At 38.4% G+C, this 18992-nt stretch overlaps 1 protein-coding gene across 2 annotated transcripts; it reads left to right on the forward strand.

Annotated features, from left to right (window-relative positions):
- The first annotated feature begins 1 nt into the window (after position 1).
- Positions 2-18745, forward strand: trhr2 (thyrotropin releasing hormone receptor 2). Of its 2 annotated transcripts, none has more exons than XM_088614366.1 (4): positions 2-1522; positions 7421-7965; positions 8543-8969; positions 16116-18745. In XM_088614366.1, the coding sequence occupies exons 2-4, from the start codon at positions 7583-7585 to the stop codon at positions 16536-16538; spliced, it is 1233 nt and encodes a 410-aa protein (XP_088470492.1). In that variant the 5' UTR covers positions 2-1522; positions 7421-7582; the 3' UTR covers positions 16539-18745. The 2 variants fall into 2 exon arrangements, with proteins under 2 accessions (XP_088470492.1, XP_088470493.1); XM_088614367.1 differs by having other exon boundaries at positions 2-1509.
- Positions 18746-18992: the final 247 nt, after the last annotated feature.

Consider the following 18992-nt stretch of genomic DNA (forward strand, 5'->3'; position numbering starts at 1 on the left):
TATCGACTGCAGGAGTTTGGAGATTATGTGATACCAACATCTACCACTAGATGGAGATCAAACCTCATTCACAAATTTCCGTGCAGTCCCGCTGAAAACGGGCGGAATTTGAGGTGTCCCAGGTGAACGACACTTGAAGTATTCGGTATACAGTATGTTTATTGTCGAAACCCTTTTTTTTTGGACATTTTACAACATTTTTTAACAACGATAACAATTCTTCAAATGTATTTTTTCACCCAAGAACTTGAAATATGTATTTGATTTGAGATTTAATTAAACTTTTAACTAGAAACTTAAAACACAATTTGACACTTTCGTCCAACGTGACTTATATTTGTACTAATTTATCCAGTGGGCCATTTCAGACTGAACTAGGCCTGAGAGCCTAAGCTTATACAACAGCAGTGCGCTAACAGCTGACCTCTTAACCTTCAAATTGGGAATTCATAACCTCTACTCTGATAACTTTCTTTAGGTGAACTCATTAGAAAAATAAAAATAGATCCTATTTTATCTTCTGAGTTTGTTGTGATTCTGTCAGTAAAAGAACATAAACTGATATCAGCAAGTTAAAAACCCAACACAGTGGGATGTTTTTAAAAAGTGGTCTAACGCATGCAAGATTAAGCACGGAGGTTCCTCACTTGGTATCATAAGAACTTTGTACATTATAGCTGACATGCTTGTTTTCTGTTCATACAGTAGGTCTAATTAATACAATGGTCACTGAGATTACATGCCACTAATATCCAACATGCTGTGTTAAACACAGATGGAAATGAAAAGGCCTGTTTTTTTGGTACCAGAATTGAATATGTAGAATTATCTAATTACATGGTGAAAAACATTAAAATCTGGTTTTCTGAAAGGATAAAACGAAGAAACAGGATAGGTGTAATTTCTTGTGCTGATTGTCATTGGGTTTTTTTTTAATCTAGAGGGGCAACCAATTAAACTCCTTCAATTATACAAGGCAGGATAAAGATCTTACTTCAGAATTGCCATAAATAGTGTACTGAGGCAGGACAGCAATTCTTTAAAAATCAGACTAGATTATCAGATTAGATTCCTTCATGCTGGTAGGAATGACAATTAAAAATAAGGCTTTTGTCTTTGCTGTTCATAATGGATACTGAAGAGCTAAGGCTTTGATTTCCATAGATTCATGCTATGTACAGGCAGGAGACCCTGGTGCACAGCTATAGGATGACTTACAGGAGGAAAGGGATCAGCTGATTGAGAACTCCTCTATAACTGACAGTGGAGAGCTCCTCAGCTGAAGCCGGAGAGACAGACACATTCAGACAGGGAAGAGAAAGGTTAGGGATAAGAACTGCACTCAAGCAAGAAGGACACAGCTCAACCCAATACTGTGGGCAATGCTGGAGAGCACAGAAAGTCACATGCTAATGTCATTCTCTTGTGGATAAAAAGTAACCTGAGGAATTAAGTGTTTTAAGTCATTCTGCCTCTACAAATAACAGGTCACTGAAACATCACCAAAAGGTATGCATCTGAGGTAAGAATTTTTAAAGCTTTGCAACCTGTATGTGAGAACTGATTATTTAAATTATTAAAACTAGAATATGTGTGGCTGTTCACATGTTTTGCCTTTTTTATTCTAAAGTTCCAAAGTTTTAATGTTAACCGTAAATGCAAAATGTTTAATTAAATGTAAAAGTAGTTTGATTTATGGGTTGAAGTTTTTTTTTTACACGCCTTGTTATTACAGGTATTAGTTTCATTTTAAAAATATACCATATTTCAGCAAGACTGAAAAAAAATAAAAACCAATTTGTAAACTTACCAATGTAATTTGCTTTTGTATTTTAAATATCTTTACATTTATACAGAGAAGGTGTAGTAAGAATTCATAAAGCTTCATTTTAGTATTTTTACTATATATGTACAGTACTGACAAACTCAGTCCTGTTTGGTGTTTGTCTGTCAAGAGTTTTATTGACAGGCTGCATAGTTCATTAACTGCCATGAGGCTCACTGAACAACAGGTTAGATCTCAGTTTTAAGCACAATATATGAGCTAAATATGAGTATATTTAACAACACCATTTCGACTGGCCACACAAGAGTCTCATAACAAAGGAGTACTCTACTTTAGTAAATATAGTAACATCATTTCTTTTACTTTACATCAGTTACTAAAGTAAAGTAGGTAATACTTGCCTACATTAGATTTACTGTAACATTAGCAAAATATTTTGCCTATGCTTTTCAATTCCAGAGTTTGCTGAAATACACATTATAAAACCCATGATGAGTTTGCGGAAGAAACGTCACTTTAATCTCTAATTTCAACTTGGAAATGCAAGCTCCTAATGCTATAAAATCAGAACCAAACACAGAACAGAATTATTTTAGATAAACCTTCCAGGAATTCCATGTAAAAATGGGTACAGTCTTATGGTTTCATGGCATTGTTTCTTTGAAGACATGCAAAAGTAGCATGGTGATAAATTTGTGAAGACCTTTGATATTAGCCTGTTTCATCTAACTTTTCTATATTCATGGAACAGTTTATACTTTAATGACTGTATGTTTGATTTTATGTTATTGCAAGAAATTCTAAATCTGTGATGCACCCCCACAACCACTCTCCCCCATTTTTATATTCAGCCAAACCTGGTCACTTATTTTAAAATCCATACTGCTGTACTTTGTACGTCTCTCATAAATCCTCTTTGAATTTTAAATATGCACACTGAGTGCATGCCTTACAGGCTTTGTAACACACAATTGATTTGTCAGTATGTGATAAGGTGCTAGTTGGACCAAATATCTGGTCTGGAAGAAAGTGTATGAAGAACTGTACATCCTCTAGATACTGTATGCTTTTTATTCACTGCTTCTGCTTTGTATATGAGGCACTTGCTCCAGAAAAAAAAGCATTTTAAATACTTTTCCAAGCAACTTATAAAGAGATGTCTAGTCAGGAATGTAAAAATCTGTCTATTGGCCTGTCCATCACTCATTTTCAATCCACCCTTGACTTAGTTCCTGTTGTTGAACTTGAACTCATTCAAGTCCAGTGTTTATTAATGATTTTAAAATAAAAACTATAGTTAACTATGTCATCTAAGGGTATGTGAAATGATATAAGATTTACCAAAGAACATTATTTTCCAGCTGGAGGCCACAGATAATTTCTCTTTGTTTCTGAAATGCTTTCTGCTATACCGAAATGATTAAGTAATTTCTGTTTGTTAGTGGTATACGTGAAATTATTGCTAAAAACCCTGTTGAGAGTCAGGATGTTTTAAGAGCAAACAGAAGTCACTAAAATTATGGGGCATATGACTATTATGTGTATTATAGGAAATTATGGGACATATGAATTGAAGTATCTATACTTGCAAAACAGAATTAGAAGTCTGTTCAGACAATTCTACTATCTTTATGATCTTTTACAAGACCATGAGTGGCATGCATCTCTGTGCTTACTTTGTCCTTATACAGTATAAGCATCAATATCAATTCCATTCCATTTTTGCTGCCTCTAAACCACACCACCAGTGCTAGCAGGACATCTCTTCTTTTGTGGGAGAGACCACTTCCTTCTCCCTGTGATTTTGGTAGCGTCTTTGCCATTGTGTCAAGTTAAATTATTTGCTGGAGAAAAAGAAAAGTAAAGACAAGTGTCATTTAATACCAGGTGACTCACACATAGGGAGATCAACAGCCACAAGTGACTTTTGTTGGATGCAGATTTTCATTAATGTGAAGTAATGGAAAAATGGGCTGTTTTATTTTTAAACGCTCTAATGAAAGTTCTCCCTCTGTATGCAGTCAGGAAATTTGAAAAGGCAGCCCCAGTGACAATTCCTGATGACTCAGTCACAAGCGTATCATTATCCTTAAGAGGCTCAGTAGAAAAATCTTGCAATTGCAGATCAGTTCGCCGTCCATAGCAATATCCACAAATGTGCTTTCATTTTTCATTGTACTGTTGCATAATTCAACAGGCAGGAAGTTATCTTGCGAAGAAGAAGGTTGGTGAAGCCGGTGTAAGAATACATCTGCTCGCACAAGGTTAAACCAAGACCGCCTTAAAAAAAGCGATCTCCTTTTTTAAGCCTGGAGTCCTGTGTGTATTTCAGAATCCTCACGGAAACACATTGCCTGATGTATCTGAGGAAAACTGATTAAATAAAAAAAAAACTTGAGTTAAATTACTTTTTTTCTCTTTCAGTTCGGTTCAATTTATTAGAGCAGGAAAACAGCCCTTGAGATGAGAAAATCTCATTTGCAAGGGTACTAAAGTGATGGTTGAGGGAACAGCAGGTGTCTTCTAGATTCCTAAACATATGGCATTCAAGCTTAAGAAACCTGGACGCTAAGTATTGCTTAGGTAAATATAGAAACATTTTAAAGTAAAGTAGATTGGATAGAACAATTCAAGATGTATGCTCATCATGTTTTTCATACAGGTACATAAAATGTAAGAAGTGACATATAATGCAATCTACACTGAAAAGCTACATTTTATTTCAGTAGTTTAATCAAGTGCCAATAAAATCAACAGCACAATGTTTCACGTTTCATCCGCCAACTGCAGTATAAGTAGTGTTCCATGTGTTTGACTTTGTCATTGTCTATTGTAAACATAAAATGAAACCAGAAAGATCGCTCTCTGTGGAATTTTATTTTGTCTGTATGATTTTTAACTCGTTGCTTCGCAGGGCTGTGGCCCTGGGTTTAGTTCCTGAGGTGCTGACTGTGTGGGTTTCTGTCAGGTGTTCCGATTTCAAAAACATGCCTGTAGGTTGTTTGGCTTCTGGGAAGATTGGCCCTAGTGTGTGAGTGTGTTTGAGTCTGTGCCCTGTGATGAACTGGCGTCTCATTTAGGGTGTATCCTGCTTTGTTCCTGTTGCTTGCCAGATAGGCTGCAGCTCCCCCACAATCCTAAATTGGAATAACACAGATAGAAAATGGATGGATGGATTCTTAACTCTGGACCTCACACTAACAGTCTTGTTGATGATGGCTCACCCTAACAAAACATTGTATTTTTGGTTACCCCCAAAAGACTGGAAATTATATTTTTTCCAAGAAGCTCCTTCTTTGTAAATGATGTAACTGCTATAACAAAAGAAAAAAATAAAATTATCTGGGATTAAATAAGTAAAATAATTCATTTTAAAATTAAGCATGTCATAACATAAGAGCTGAACAAAACAAAGCGTATTAAATATTCTAAAATTTTTGTTTGATAAAACTCTTAAATGTATTTTATAAATCAAAACTTAAAATATCAAATACACAGTGTTCTTGTCAATAAAGTGGCTCCACACCTCTGGCGCAAAGATAAATCTATAATTTTTAAGGCATCTGCTTCTGGTTGTTCTCATGTAAAAACTAGCAAGTGCAAAGTGATTTGATTCCATTGCTTAAAAAAAAGCTGTTCTGTAGGTACCTGACCATAAGCTCTTTATATCTATAAGTACCTTTCCCTCTTCCAGTAAATACAATGATTAGATCACATACATTACAGGGAATTGCAGCCAAACACATTTCAGACATTGATAAATAAAAGTACTCAAGCAGACTACCTTTTTGTATTATCAAATTATCAATACAATTGTTTTCTATATGGCAGTCAATTTGACCCCTCCTGGGGTTTTCTGGTTTATTGTGCCTTGTAAGACTATTTAGTATACTGTACATGCATAGAAAAATACACAAACAGACCTATAAGTATCTGTTGGGTGGAGAAAGCTAAATTTGAAAAACAGACATGGGGCTCCAGACCTTTTAAGGCATTCCTTGTTTGTTTGTGGAACCTTTTGGTATCATTCATCCTGAATGTTATATTCATTTGACATATTTTATCCTACCTGGGTATCTTAATTCAAGCAGCTTCTTTCTTTTGTGATTTTTTTTTGTTTAAATTCAATATAATGGTCTTTGAACTGTGACCACTTCCCATTTTAAGATAGAACTTATCCTTTTTGTTTAGGGGATAATCCTTTATGAAGATAATGGTATGTTTATACTAAAGTGCAATGTAGAAGCACTGAAATCCTTGGTGTATCATGATCATTTCTGTAGGAATAATACTGTATGTGAAGTTTCTGAGGAAACCTGTGAGTTATTCGCGAACAGTGTTTGCTCATAGTGAACGTGCCCCTGGGAAACAGGATCAATCCTGGACCAAGATCTACATATGTCTCCACCAACCTGTCTTTCAAAGACTAGAGTTTATATTTCTGTGTTTAACTTTACTTTTTAAGGGGCAGTTTGTTGCTTTTCTAGCTTTTGCTCTGTCCAGTCCTCAGGAAAGGGTATTAGCCAACATTAAGGCCAAGTGGGACTATAATAATTCATGAAGATCACTTTAAATTTTAGTTTTGGAGCCTTTTAAGGGCAATATCTAGCTCCAGCCATGAAGAAGATAAAGATAAGTGCACTTGGCATAATTCACACCTGGGAAGCTGTGCACGGACGCAGCAAACTTGAAAAGTTTCCATGGGAACAGATTTGTTTTCCAACTGTGGCCAGAACCAGGAAGAAAGGGAGTGGAACTTGAGAAGCGGGAACAAAAAGACACAACTCTGTCGAAGTAAGGAGGCGGAACACTATTTTCCTTTCAAATGCACTTCGTCCTTATCTTTTATTTCGCTGATCAATAAGCTTCTGTAAAAAATAATCACACGAGCAGGATGGAGTTCCTGTCCTTCGCAGCCTTTGTCATGTTCTCAGGCGTTTCCAAACCAAATATACGTCTCAGCTGGCAGCTCTTACTTTAAGACTAGGTTTTTGTGTGGAAAAAGAAAATTGATTGCTTTAAATGGTAGTTTGTCGAAAATGCACTTAGACAGTGACTCTAGTTGCTATGGTGAAAGTGGGCAAAAAGTAATTTTTGGCAATCAAGTTCTGAGCCTGATGGATAGGATCAGAGAGCAATTTTCTGAAAGACACTGTCAAGAGGACAATGGAATTGTTAAATATTTGAAAACAATGATTTTTAAAGAGCTTTTGGGTTGAATTTCCATTCCCATATTAAACCTCTCTTATTTTTTATCTTCAGTAATGTAAAGAGTTTTTGAGAGATCTGCATAATGAGGGACTGGTCTTTTTGTTTTATGTCTGGTCAATGGAACTACAAAGGCAAGATATTTCCACTTACAACTCCCAATACTTACTTTACACCTAACTATGTGAAATACAAAATGTTATTTAAAAATGCGATCAGAAAGCCCGTTGCCTCTAAGGAAATTCTGTTAGGAAAACCAAATTCAATTTTTAGTTAGACTTATCCTCAGCATATACAGTACCACCTTCATTAATCAGCGTGTTTTTGTCATTGAGAAATCTTTGTCAGATAAAAGCAAAAATCTCCTTGATTTGTTTTTCCTAGGGGATCAGTACTAACGTTTCTTTTTTTTTCTTATGTTTGCAGAGAACTGAACAGAATGGGCTTTCATTTTACCCCCCCGGAAAGCAGAAATTACACTAAAACAATAGAAAAAAAGGACAAAGGAAATTAATCTCAAAACACCCCCCGAAAAAATTTAGTATCGAAATCACAGCCTCCCAGGGGTGACAACAATTGTGAGCAGACATGACAGAAAACAGCAGCAGGATTGAAACCCCCACCAATATTTCTCTGGTCTCCAATATAGACCAGGTCTTAGGATCCATTGAGTACAAGACCGTCTCAGTGTTTCTGGTGCTCGTTATCTGTGGGGTTGGCATCATTGGCAACATCATGGTGGTCTTGGTGGTCCTGACTACACGGCACATGAGGACGCCCACTAACTGCTATCTGGTCAGCCTGGCGGTAGCTGATCTCATGGTCCTGGTGGCTGCTGGGCTTCCTAACATTTCTGACAGTCTGGCTGGAACGTGGGTCTATGGACATGCAGGCTGCCTTGGAATAACCTACTTCCAGTATCTGGGAATTAATGTGTCATCTTCCTCTATTACTGCTTTCACTATAGAAAGGTAAACATTCCATTTCTCCTACCTGCTATTTATTATCCTACTCTGAAGAGCACACAAACCTTACTTTATATTTTGCCAATATTGTTTCAGAATACTGTACTTGAAATGGTTTAGAACCAAGGAGTTTAGTCTGATACATCTTTGCTAAGGAATAATGGCAGTACCGGATTTCCCATGAGGCACTGTAGGCACAGTGCCAAGGGCCTACGAAATTTTTAGGGCCTATAGTATATAGGAGGGAAACACTAGTGACTAACAAAAAATGAGCTGAAACAACATGCTTGCGATCGACTCTAGGTGCTCCAAATCAATAATCGTACGCTATCTAGCGGCTGTTAAACCGAGGATTAAGAGCATTTCATCTTACCCGTCAAACATGACTTCCGAGTGACGTGCTGTTAAACAGTGCTGGTTCAGTGCCACTGGGCCAATGCATTTCCCTTCTGCAGCTCAGTGTTGATTAGTTTAATCACTTATTCAGGTTCGGTGATGCAATGCAGAGCCAACAACAATGCAAGGTTAACAAGCTGCTCGTAGAGCTAGGGCTTTCAACAGTCTTGGTTTGTTTGTGTTGTAGATACATCGCTATCTGCCATCCAATGAGAGCCCAGACGGTGTGCACGGTTTCGAGAGCCAAGCGCATCATCGGCGGGGTCTGGATTGTGACCTCGGTCTACTGCATGCTTTGGTTCTTCCTGGTCGACATCCACGTCAGCAAGGAGGGTCACGTGGAGTGCAGCTACAAGGTCTCCCGGGATCTCTACCTGCCCATCTACCTCATCGACTTCACCATCTTCTACGTCGTCCCCTTGCTCTTGGCCATCGTGCTCTACGGCCTGATCGCCCGCATCCTGTTTCTCAGCCCCATCCCTAATCGCGCGGACACCGCCACCACCCTGCGCAAGGGGGACCGGAGTCAGAAGGACAAGCCCGGGATGCAGGGGGGCGGTGGCAAGTCCCCCAACCGCCCGCGGACCAAAGGCGCAGTGTCCTCGAGAAAACAGGTATGTCTGACTCGGTGGTGGAAGTCTTCCAGAGATTGAACACTAATGCCATCTGGTCAACAGATGACCGTACAAATATGGCAGATTCCACCCTATTATTACTGCCACATCCCTGGGGGGGAGAGGATCCCTCATCTGTAGCCACCTTGAGAAAGAAACTTTTATACTGTAATAATGCTCATTATATTTACACATCAGTTTTCAGCCTTGTTTTAAGCCCTGGTCTTTTTTATTATGATCCAGTTTTTCCGGCCTTTGAATTTTAAAAGGTTTAACACACTCAAAAGATTCCATATCAAGAGCTGCCACCTTTCAAAGCCTAGGCATGTACAGTCAGCGTTTTCCCTTTGAGAATGCCCAGAATACCACACTTGGACAAGGCGCACTGCCACTATAACTAGTGTTTTCTCTGTAGCCATACACTTGACTGCAGTTCATGAGACGGGTACTTTTGCAGATTGGTGAATCCTTCATAACTTCAAGCTTCAACATTTAGGTTTGTAAAAGAGTCAAAGAATATGTATGGAAGACTCAGACACCAAAGTGAATTTAAATGTTTGCAGAGGGAGAGCATTTGAACAGTCAGTAATCAGAAGGGTGACTAATGGCAGCTAAAAACAGCAAGTCTCTGTCAGGAGTCACCAGTGTAAATCTGAACTGTTGAGCTCCTTGTTCCTTTGCAGCCTGTGCACGCTGACTCATCGACCTGCTTGAACTAAATCTGACTAAATGGCTAAGCTATACATTTCAATGTAACAACTCATAGGGGATAGCAATAAAATAAAGGTGTTTTCCTAATCTTTGTTAAATTTAGTTTAAAATTAGTTTATACTTTGCTGACAGTATAAACTAATTATAGGGCTATTAACTGCAAGATTCACTTTTCCTTAGCAGACAACCTGCAGAATGGATTTAGGACTTTGTTGCTCCTTCTCTCCAGTCGTAGTATAGAAACGACCATTTCATACCTCATTTAAATTGTTTTGACGTACAAGAATTATCAGAAAATAAGTTGCCATCCCTCAGAAAACATCAAGTATTATCAATAGGAATGAAAGTATAAAGTCTGCTAATTAACAGTCTTTTCCAGTTTGACTGGTAGATCTCATGCTTGGAGGGAAAAAGAAAAAGGACACCAAATTCCAAAACAAAAAGTCACATTTATTACTGGGTCGTAAAAATAATCCCCCTCTCCCAATATCTCTCAAATAAGTCCTCTGGAGTCCCAACTGATGGGTTAGTTTCTCCATCTTAGAAATCCCTGAGACGGTAACAATCCCGTTTTTTTTGTTTGGGGGAGCCCTTTTCAGGGTTTTTCATCTTATATCTTGAAGTGTCCATTGTGTAGCTTCAAGTGTCTAATCATACATTGCTTAAAGAAGCAATAACTGAAGTAGATCATGTCTTCTCCCTTGTAAGGGGTTAGCATGCAAAGACTAATATCATCTGTGTTGTGCTGACCCCTACGCATAAAAAGCTGAGGTTGTACATTTAAATCAATTTGGTTATGAAATGAGTTTCTCTGTAAACAATGAGGTACACCACAAAGTACAGATTCTGCATAAAACCTGCATGAATTCTTGTACATTATTTACAGTATATTTATTTTAAAACAGATATAAAACCGAGTAATACATTGCCATCAATATTTTGTCTTCACTTGTCTTTAGACAATCATTGCAAGACAATGAATGGCTCTTATAGAAATGGAGGATAAGTACTATGTGAGAAAGTGCCAAAGGTATTGAAAAAAACATGCATGAGTGCACAGAATATGTCAGCATTAAACTGACAACACAACAGACAGCACGTGTTAAAATAGCCTGTTACTATGCTAAAACAGATAACTGGGACATTTTCAGCATAAATAAATCAGTAGTCCTTTATTGAAATGGAATATATCTGCCACTGCCCTTCTGCAGATGAGGATAAATTACTCCTCAATGAATTAAGAAGGCGGTTGTCACAGTGACGGCTGAAATAATGACAGCCGTTCTCCAGAGTTGTTTTAACTGCTTTTACTCCCTCGCCTCCTTAAAGAATACTGACTTGCTAGAAGCAAATGACATCGGCTAAAGACAAGCTGAATATAAACTTTTCGAAGGCGGGAGTCATGTCATTTTAATCGGCTAATTCCTTCACTGGCCATGTCACTCTTTCCCGAAGCTTTTAGTTTGAGCTTTGGCACAAAGACTGCTTGTTCCAGACTCCCACAACCCTTAATCTTTTCCAGTTCCTCTTAATTACTATTTGTGGATTCTCTCAGCCCATTGGCTTGACTTTGTCGGCACCTTTCAGAATTTAGAATGGTAGCATCAAACCCCTATGTGTCTAGAGCTCTCTTACAAAGCTTTAACATTAACCTAAATTACTTAGTTTCATGCCAACAAGCCTAACCTTAACAACTCAACATAAGGGATGTTAATGTATTTACAATAAAGTGTTAAATTACAGCTCTCTTATGAAAAAAACCTTCGTGGTTTCTGTTAATCTGCTTCAGCTATACGCCGTCACGTGTTGCTAAATAGTCTCATTTTCAATAAATTATTGTAATATTATTGTACAATAATAAATTATTGTACATTATAATGTAAATGTAAAGATCAGTTAGATCAGGAGGCTTTTTTCAAAGCAGGACCTTTAGACGCTGTTCTATTTTTCACTCTATCAAAGTGGCAAAGCCAGTAGAGTTAAATGTGATTTTAAATGACCATCAAAGTTATACAGTGTGTTCAAAATGTCAGCTTGGCCTTCATCTCATTATCTCCCCCCTTTACTAATTAAAATATACATGTCAGCTTTTTCTGTTCCATTAGACATTTCATAATGCAAGGCCTTTGCCATTTCCTAAAGGTCAAAGAATAACTGCTTTAAATGGAGATACTTTAATCTTAAAAGTTGTCTGTCATGTCGCATTAGGAAAGCAAGTCTTTTGTCATTTTACTCAATTCAATGCAAGCACTCCTGACTCAGCTGGTGTTAAAAAGACAATGCCATTTCATAGCTGACACAACACATAAATACTATAATATATACAGTACCATCTACATAGGACAGTGTTACAGTTTAAGGTACTGTTAAGTCTAGCATTCCTTTACTCTTCAAGGTATCCATTAGCTTAGCTCAGGGGAACCCTTCTCTGGTCCTCAACAGGTTCAATAGTCCTCAATAGTTCAATAAGACAATAATGAGTTTAATTAGGCAATCAAGGACTCAGGCAGCAAGAAAACCATAATCCCTCTGGCTCTCCAGGACTGTTGTTGTACTCTTGGGTTTAGCTTAAATACACAGTTAATCTTTCAAGAAACGAACGCTTGACTTCACAGAAACCCCAGTTCATATGCTAAGACCAACAGGAATGCAAATTGTACCAGTTCAAGGCCCACCACAGTAATACTGGAGCCCTGCAATCAATGTGATTCCAATGAAGTCGTGGAAACTTCTAAGAATACCTGGGTATCCGTTACTGAATATCACAGAAACATATCTCACATTACTACTTTTTTATTAAATGCACAATTATTCACATGTTTTCATACTTTGTAATAAAAAATAATGCTAAAATGTTAACTGGTTAATGGTTTTAAGTGATCTTGGGACACCTCAGAAAGTTTCTTGAAGCCTCTGGAAGTCATCTTGATTGGCAGTGCATTTTCTGGTTGGCTCAAAATAGAAGCAGAACACTCAGAACACTGATACCATAAAGCTAGGCAGAGCATTGTCCAAATATATAATATAAAAGATTATCTGCCTCAACAAATACGCTATATAAAATACATCAGTCACCTGGGTTTCGACTGTGTCCATCATGCAGAAGTTCCAGATTAATGGTATGGGTATTACACCACCAGTAAGATCAGAGTTTCGGCCCCACCAGCATTAGCTTTACTTAAATGTATGGAAAGAAACCTGTTTTGGAAGGCTAACTCACAGACAAGAACAACAGCTGGGAATCTTCAAAAAATCGTCATCAGAATTTAGTCTTCAGGATGACCAGTCAAGGTTGACCTTATCATTCTGCTCTCTGCTGATCTCAGATTTCCGTGGCAACATCAAAAGACAAGACATGAATTTGCCAAGTAACAGCTATTTGACTTCCAAGTGGCGTAGTGTGTGATGGGAGCTCATGTTCCCTTCTCTTCTGAGGCGAACAGAGGTGCATCTTCTGTTCCTCGTGAGAATTAATGGACAGACGGAACCTAAATTATATCTAGATGTTTAAACTAAAAACACCTCCAAATCCACTGCCAAATGGTTAAGAGACTACAAAATCAAAGTTCTTGATTGGCCATCTCAATCTCCCGATCTTAATCAAACCGAACGTTAGTGACACGAACTGAAGAAAGCAGGTGACAAGCACCAGCCACATAACGTCAAGGAGCTGGAGCTGCACTCTTATTTTACCTAAGTTCACAGGCTAATGCTAATGTATAAATAAATGCATAAACCAACCCAGCAAAACATGACTGAGAGAGGAACAGGTCAAAGTGTTTTTGTGGAGGTGATCTCTGCATTTTGTGTAAATCTATAAGAAATATTGCATTTCACTACTGTATATTCTCACTGGCAACATAAATAACAAGATAGTGGGACAGTACACTGTCACAGTTCATTGGCGTTCATCATCAGGTGAAATTGTTCCTTGGGTTCCCTCAACAAAATCCTTCTTATGCCCATAGCTAAGACTCTTCTTGAATGAAAATCAATGGCAAGCCAATTTAAAACATAATATCTGTCCTTTTATTTGATATAGCTACAAAATGAGAATGTGTGCGAACTGTAGTTTAGGACCCTATGCAGACGGTATAATCCAGAAGTAAGTGGAGAAGGACATCGGGGGAAGATACAGCAGGATAGGATGGGTAGACAGACGGGGGTGTGACGACGGTGATCTGGTGCTCGGGGGGCATGGCAAGGGCAAACAGGTCCAGACAGTCCAAAAGGGGGAATCCAGGGTGCAGTCCAAAGTCCAAAACCGGGGGATCCATCCAAGACGAGACACACAGTTAAAATCCGGATTCGGATCCGGAACAGGGACAGGGAATAAAACCAGGATGACGAGGCCAGGCGCTCCGAGCCCCGGACTCAGATGGTCAGGACGCTGTGATGAAACCTGTGCCGTCGAGTCTCTCCTGGACCCGCTGGTAGGCGGGCTTCCAGGCGTCCATCTTCTAGTGCTGAGCCAGGAATAGCGAGAGCGCCAGGCTGAAATAAGCAGGCAAAAAAGGGGGCAGGTGCAAGCAATCGACTAAAATACGAAAGGGCCAGAGCGCCTTTAAGAGGATTGATTACAATCGTGACAGTGTGTCCAAATTCACTTTTCCAGGTAAAACAGTGAAGGAAGAGCTATGGTATTACCTTATTATCCTTCTTAAATTTGTTGAAGCTGGGTGTCAACATATCAAAAGTATACTGTAGCATTCAAATGTTTTAAAACTAGAAGCCATTTATTTTCTAAGTGAAAATAATATTGCCCTTGTTTCTCTTAGAAAATTATACCAGGATTAGGCAGTCTTCCTCTGCTATGGAAGCAGATGTATTCTCTGTCATGGAAAAAAAGATGCTTTTTGCTCTAGTGTTGTTCCACGCTCCTGCTGTTCTGAAGCTTGATCGTTATTGTCCTTTTTTTTCCTTTAGTGATATTGCACCTCTTAAGGATAATGGCTTTGACTTTCCTATTGAATACTGACAGCCAGAGCCACATAAATTGCAATAAAAGTGTGTGTTTAAGAGCTCTTGTCCATGCACCTTAATGACTAGAATAAATGCAGCATGAAGCAGAAGTCATGATCTGGATTCCAGAAAAAGAGGCAAACAAATTTTCTTTCTCTAAATTAACATACCCACCTGAGCAAACCACACACTAAAAAAAATAGAAATGTTTTCCATCTAACTTTGGTTTAAACAAACTGTAAGATTAGGACCAGATTACAATGCAATGCGTAACTCCTCCAATGTAGAGTTTCATAGCCCTGTACCGATACACATGAAAGCATGTTGTATTTTGCTATATCGGGTAGAATAAGAAATGTCAAATATACTGTAAATCAGCACATTAAATAAAACATTTAAAATCATACATCCATTTTCAATAATTGCTTAGTCTGCTACCGGGGTGCAGTGAGCTGGAACCTAACCTGGCAGTTAAACAGGCACAAGGCAGGATACATCCAGGACTGAATACCTCTGTACTGCATTACACCCAAATACATACACATTCACTTACGCATACTAGGAACACCGCCTAATCCTAGCCAGCTTGCCCTTGCATTGTGCAAGCATGTCAGAGCACTCGAATGCTCTGCAATCTGAGAAAAAATGCAAAGTCCACACAGGAGGATCCAAGGGCAAGAATAGAATCCAGGCAACATTGCTCATCACAGCACCATGCTGTCCATTTCCAACAATAATGATGAAAGCCATTAATCTGGAAAGGAAATATACGCACATAACCGTTTTTCTCTTCAGAAGGGCTGCCTTTGTACTCTCATTTTATTTGGAGAGACAAGCTCCCAATTGCCGTTAGAGAAAAATTTCACCCCAGCTCTTAACATTTCAAATCACCAAAAGCATTTAATTTCAAGGACAGAATGTTACCTTCAGTTGTTCACATAAAGAATCTCAGCAGGAATGACATCCATGGCTCACCCACTCAGCCTTTCTGAACTGAGACATTGGTTACTCACGGATACGTCCTGCTTCTCAGCCTTTGTGTCATACCTGAATACACAGATGACCTTTTTAGCTTAAAAAAAAAGAAAAAGGCAACATTTAATTTAACTCAGAAAAAAAAACTTTCCTGTCAATGTTAAAAATTAATTTCATGAGATAATTCAGAAATTAGTCACATTCCCTTACGTCTACAGAAATTATCAGGACAACATTTTTTCCATTGGTACTCCTTTATAAAATAACTTGAAATTTTTCGATTTCCAAATACAATTAAATATTTTTTCTACTTCATCTTTACCTCAGCGTTTACTCCTCTAAGCTTCTCACACTTGCTATTAGAAAATTGGAACCAAGAACTAAACTGGAGCATGAAGATATGCAAATCTCCTTGCAAAAATCGTATGGGCTTTACGTCATGATGCAGGTTTTTTTGACGAGTGCTGTCTTCTGTGTTCCCCTCCTGCTGTCTCCCAGGTGACCAAAATGCTGGCCGTCGTGGTGATCCTCTTTGCCCTGCTGTGGATGCCGTATCGCACCCTGGTGCTGGTGAACTCCTTCATGAAGGAACCCTACTTGAACTCCTGGTTCCTCCTCTTCTGCCGCATGTGCATCTACGCCAACAGTGCCATCAACCCGGTGGTGTACAACCTGATGTCCCAGAAGTTCCGGTCTGCCTTCAGGAAGCTGTGCAAGTGCCAGGAGGAGGAGAACCAGCGGCGCACTATGTGCATGACCCCCACCAGCTACAGCATGGTGAGGGACACGGTGACCGCAAGTCCAGAGGCCAACGGCAAGAAAGAGGAGAAAAGGCACGAGAAACGAGGGAAAGAGGTCAGCTTCCAAAACGAACAGACTGTAGTGAAAAAGGACGAGGAGCTCTACTTCAGTGTAGTTTAGCCTTCTGCCTTGCAGAGGGACTGCTTTGTCAAGCAACAGGCAATAACTACATCCTTTGCCAAATGTGTGATGTATGAAGGCCCACAGAAGGGAAAAGCACTTTCTGAGGAGCAAACACAAAACTTTGGGCTTTGGGAAGTCCCCACATCTTTCATGTTTGTCAAGAACAAAGGCCTTCAAACAACACTATAGGCAGAAAAGCATCCATAGCAGTGAAAACTGCTTATTTAATTTTAAAAAATGATCAACATGAAAGATCACACCAAGAAAAAATGTAACCATGTTAAGAGAATTGTTCAACAGCAGTCCATTCTCAAAATTCACCTTCATTAACTGATATCCAAACCATTGATTTTTTTGCTAAAAGATGAACAGGCACCACTGGCCAACTGAAAAATTGCATGGTTGACACAAAGCATCAAGTTTTTGCAGATGACAGTATCTAATAAAAACAACACCACTTGGTGTTATCAGATAAATCCAGAACAAGTGACTTCACCATTGAGAGAACCAGCAGCATTTTCCCCTCGTGAGATGCCCTTCAAGGAAAATGTTAATCTGGAAGCATGACAAAGCTGCTTTTTGAACATCCTGCACATAAAATGAAGGACTAATGTCAGACTTGGATGGGTTTGCACGATAAGCGTTGACACATCATTCATCATAATGATGTCAACTATATGAGTTGCTGCTGCTGTGTGGCGTATAATTGCTGTCTTGGCCATCAAGTCTGCAGCCTCCCAGCAGCTCAAGGTAAAGGCATATCACCTCTTCTGCAACAGCTCGACCCCCCAAAGAGCTGCAGTTCTCATGAGAGAAAAAGCTGAAAAAGCCTGAACTGCCTGTGTACAATAGTGACTTTACTAGTCAATGTTATTTTCAAACTGTTTCTCAACTCACTCAGGGTGTGGTCCAGATCCAGATGAAAAAGCACACCGCATCTCCTAGGTCTTAACTTTTACTGCGCACAAGAACAGAATGGATAATTTAAAAAAATGCATTCTAGTAAGGAATCCTCAGTTTGTAGTTTGCAGCTATGTTCATGAACAATGTGCCTACTGTATCTGTTTTTCAAGAATATAGAAGTTGATAAAAAAGCAGTTTGTAACAATTCCTCAGTCTAAGAAGAAGAACAGACAACAAGGAAGCTTTTTACAATCAAAATTAAACACAGCAATGCTGTGGCAGCACAATGTTTTGTCCCAGGTTCCTCCTGTAGCGAGCTAATGTTAGGAAGACCATCTGTCTCTTAGCAGGAGCAGTAGAAAATGAAATGGTTCCTGCGATGCATAAAAAAGGAAATAGTTTGTAAACTGATTAATTCAGCCATGCATGTAAAGCAGGTCAGAATGAGAAGAAAAAGGTGGAATGTTGATGCAGCAACAGAGATTCTCACAGAAGATGTATGATATATAATAAGAAAAAATATTTTCTATATATATATACTTGGTATATGCAGTATTGTATAAAAGTAGCGGAAAATGCAGAGCTTAGGGAATAAAGAGGGGTTACAAACAACAGCAGACCATTCAGGCAGTCTTGCTCATCAAGCTGTTTTTAGCAAAGTTCACCTAAGAATACCTTTACATACAACTCACATACTGTACTGTTCAAGTGGTTATAAAGTTAGTGGACTCAGTTAAGCATCAGATTTGCGAAAACAGTGAGAATAAGAAGAACACAACCCCTTTGGCAATAACACCACACCACAGAAGATATTTTATTGACCCTCCATTTGTATTCATGATGCCTTGATTACATATTCCAGTAGACAGTGTGTTCCCTATAGACCTCAGTACCAAACAGTACCAAATTATATGTTCCAGGAAGCACATAAAAACTCCTCATGACAGTCATTTGAAAAGGACAAATAACTTTATAAGCACCCTCTATTTTATCTATAGTAAACATACAAAATATTTACAAACGATACCTAAAGAAACCAACATCATTTTAAAAGTTTTTTAAGTTAAACATTCAGAATGTTATTTTGTTCATTATGATTACACAAATTATGAGCGTACTGAAAGCTTGTTACTTCAATGTTGTGTTATCAGTATTTTGTCTCAGTCTTCAATAATGTGCTTGAAGATGCATTTCAGTATTACAAAGGGAAAACTTTCTATGTAAATATATGTTTTATATGCATGCTGTATTCATGTTTATGGTTTCCCCAAAATTAATAAATTTGAGCAAATGAAAAACAAGACATACTCCATAGTTTATTTTATCTTAAAACTTTTAAAGAAAATTTGTGCTGACATTTCCAAGAATCTATAAGAGGAGTATGGTGTATGCAGGTAATGGAATGCCGATGTGATTAAATATATTTCTAAGACTATACTTCTAAAAATAAGTAACCATTTTTAAAAATTCTTACAACACATTTTGATATTGGATTGCGAAAATGCAATTACAAAAATGTACTTAGCTGAATTAAATTGGAAATACAGT

The sequence above is a fragment of the Lepisosteus platostomus genome, chromosome 20 (genome assembly GCF_059453375.1).
Source record: "Lepisosteus platostomus isolate fLepPlt1 chromosome 20, fLepPlt1.hap1, whole genome shotgun sequence".
NCBI lineage: Eukaryota > Metazoa > Chordata > Actinopteri > Semionotiformes > Lepisosteidae > Lepisosteus > Lepisosteus platostomus.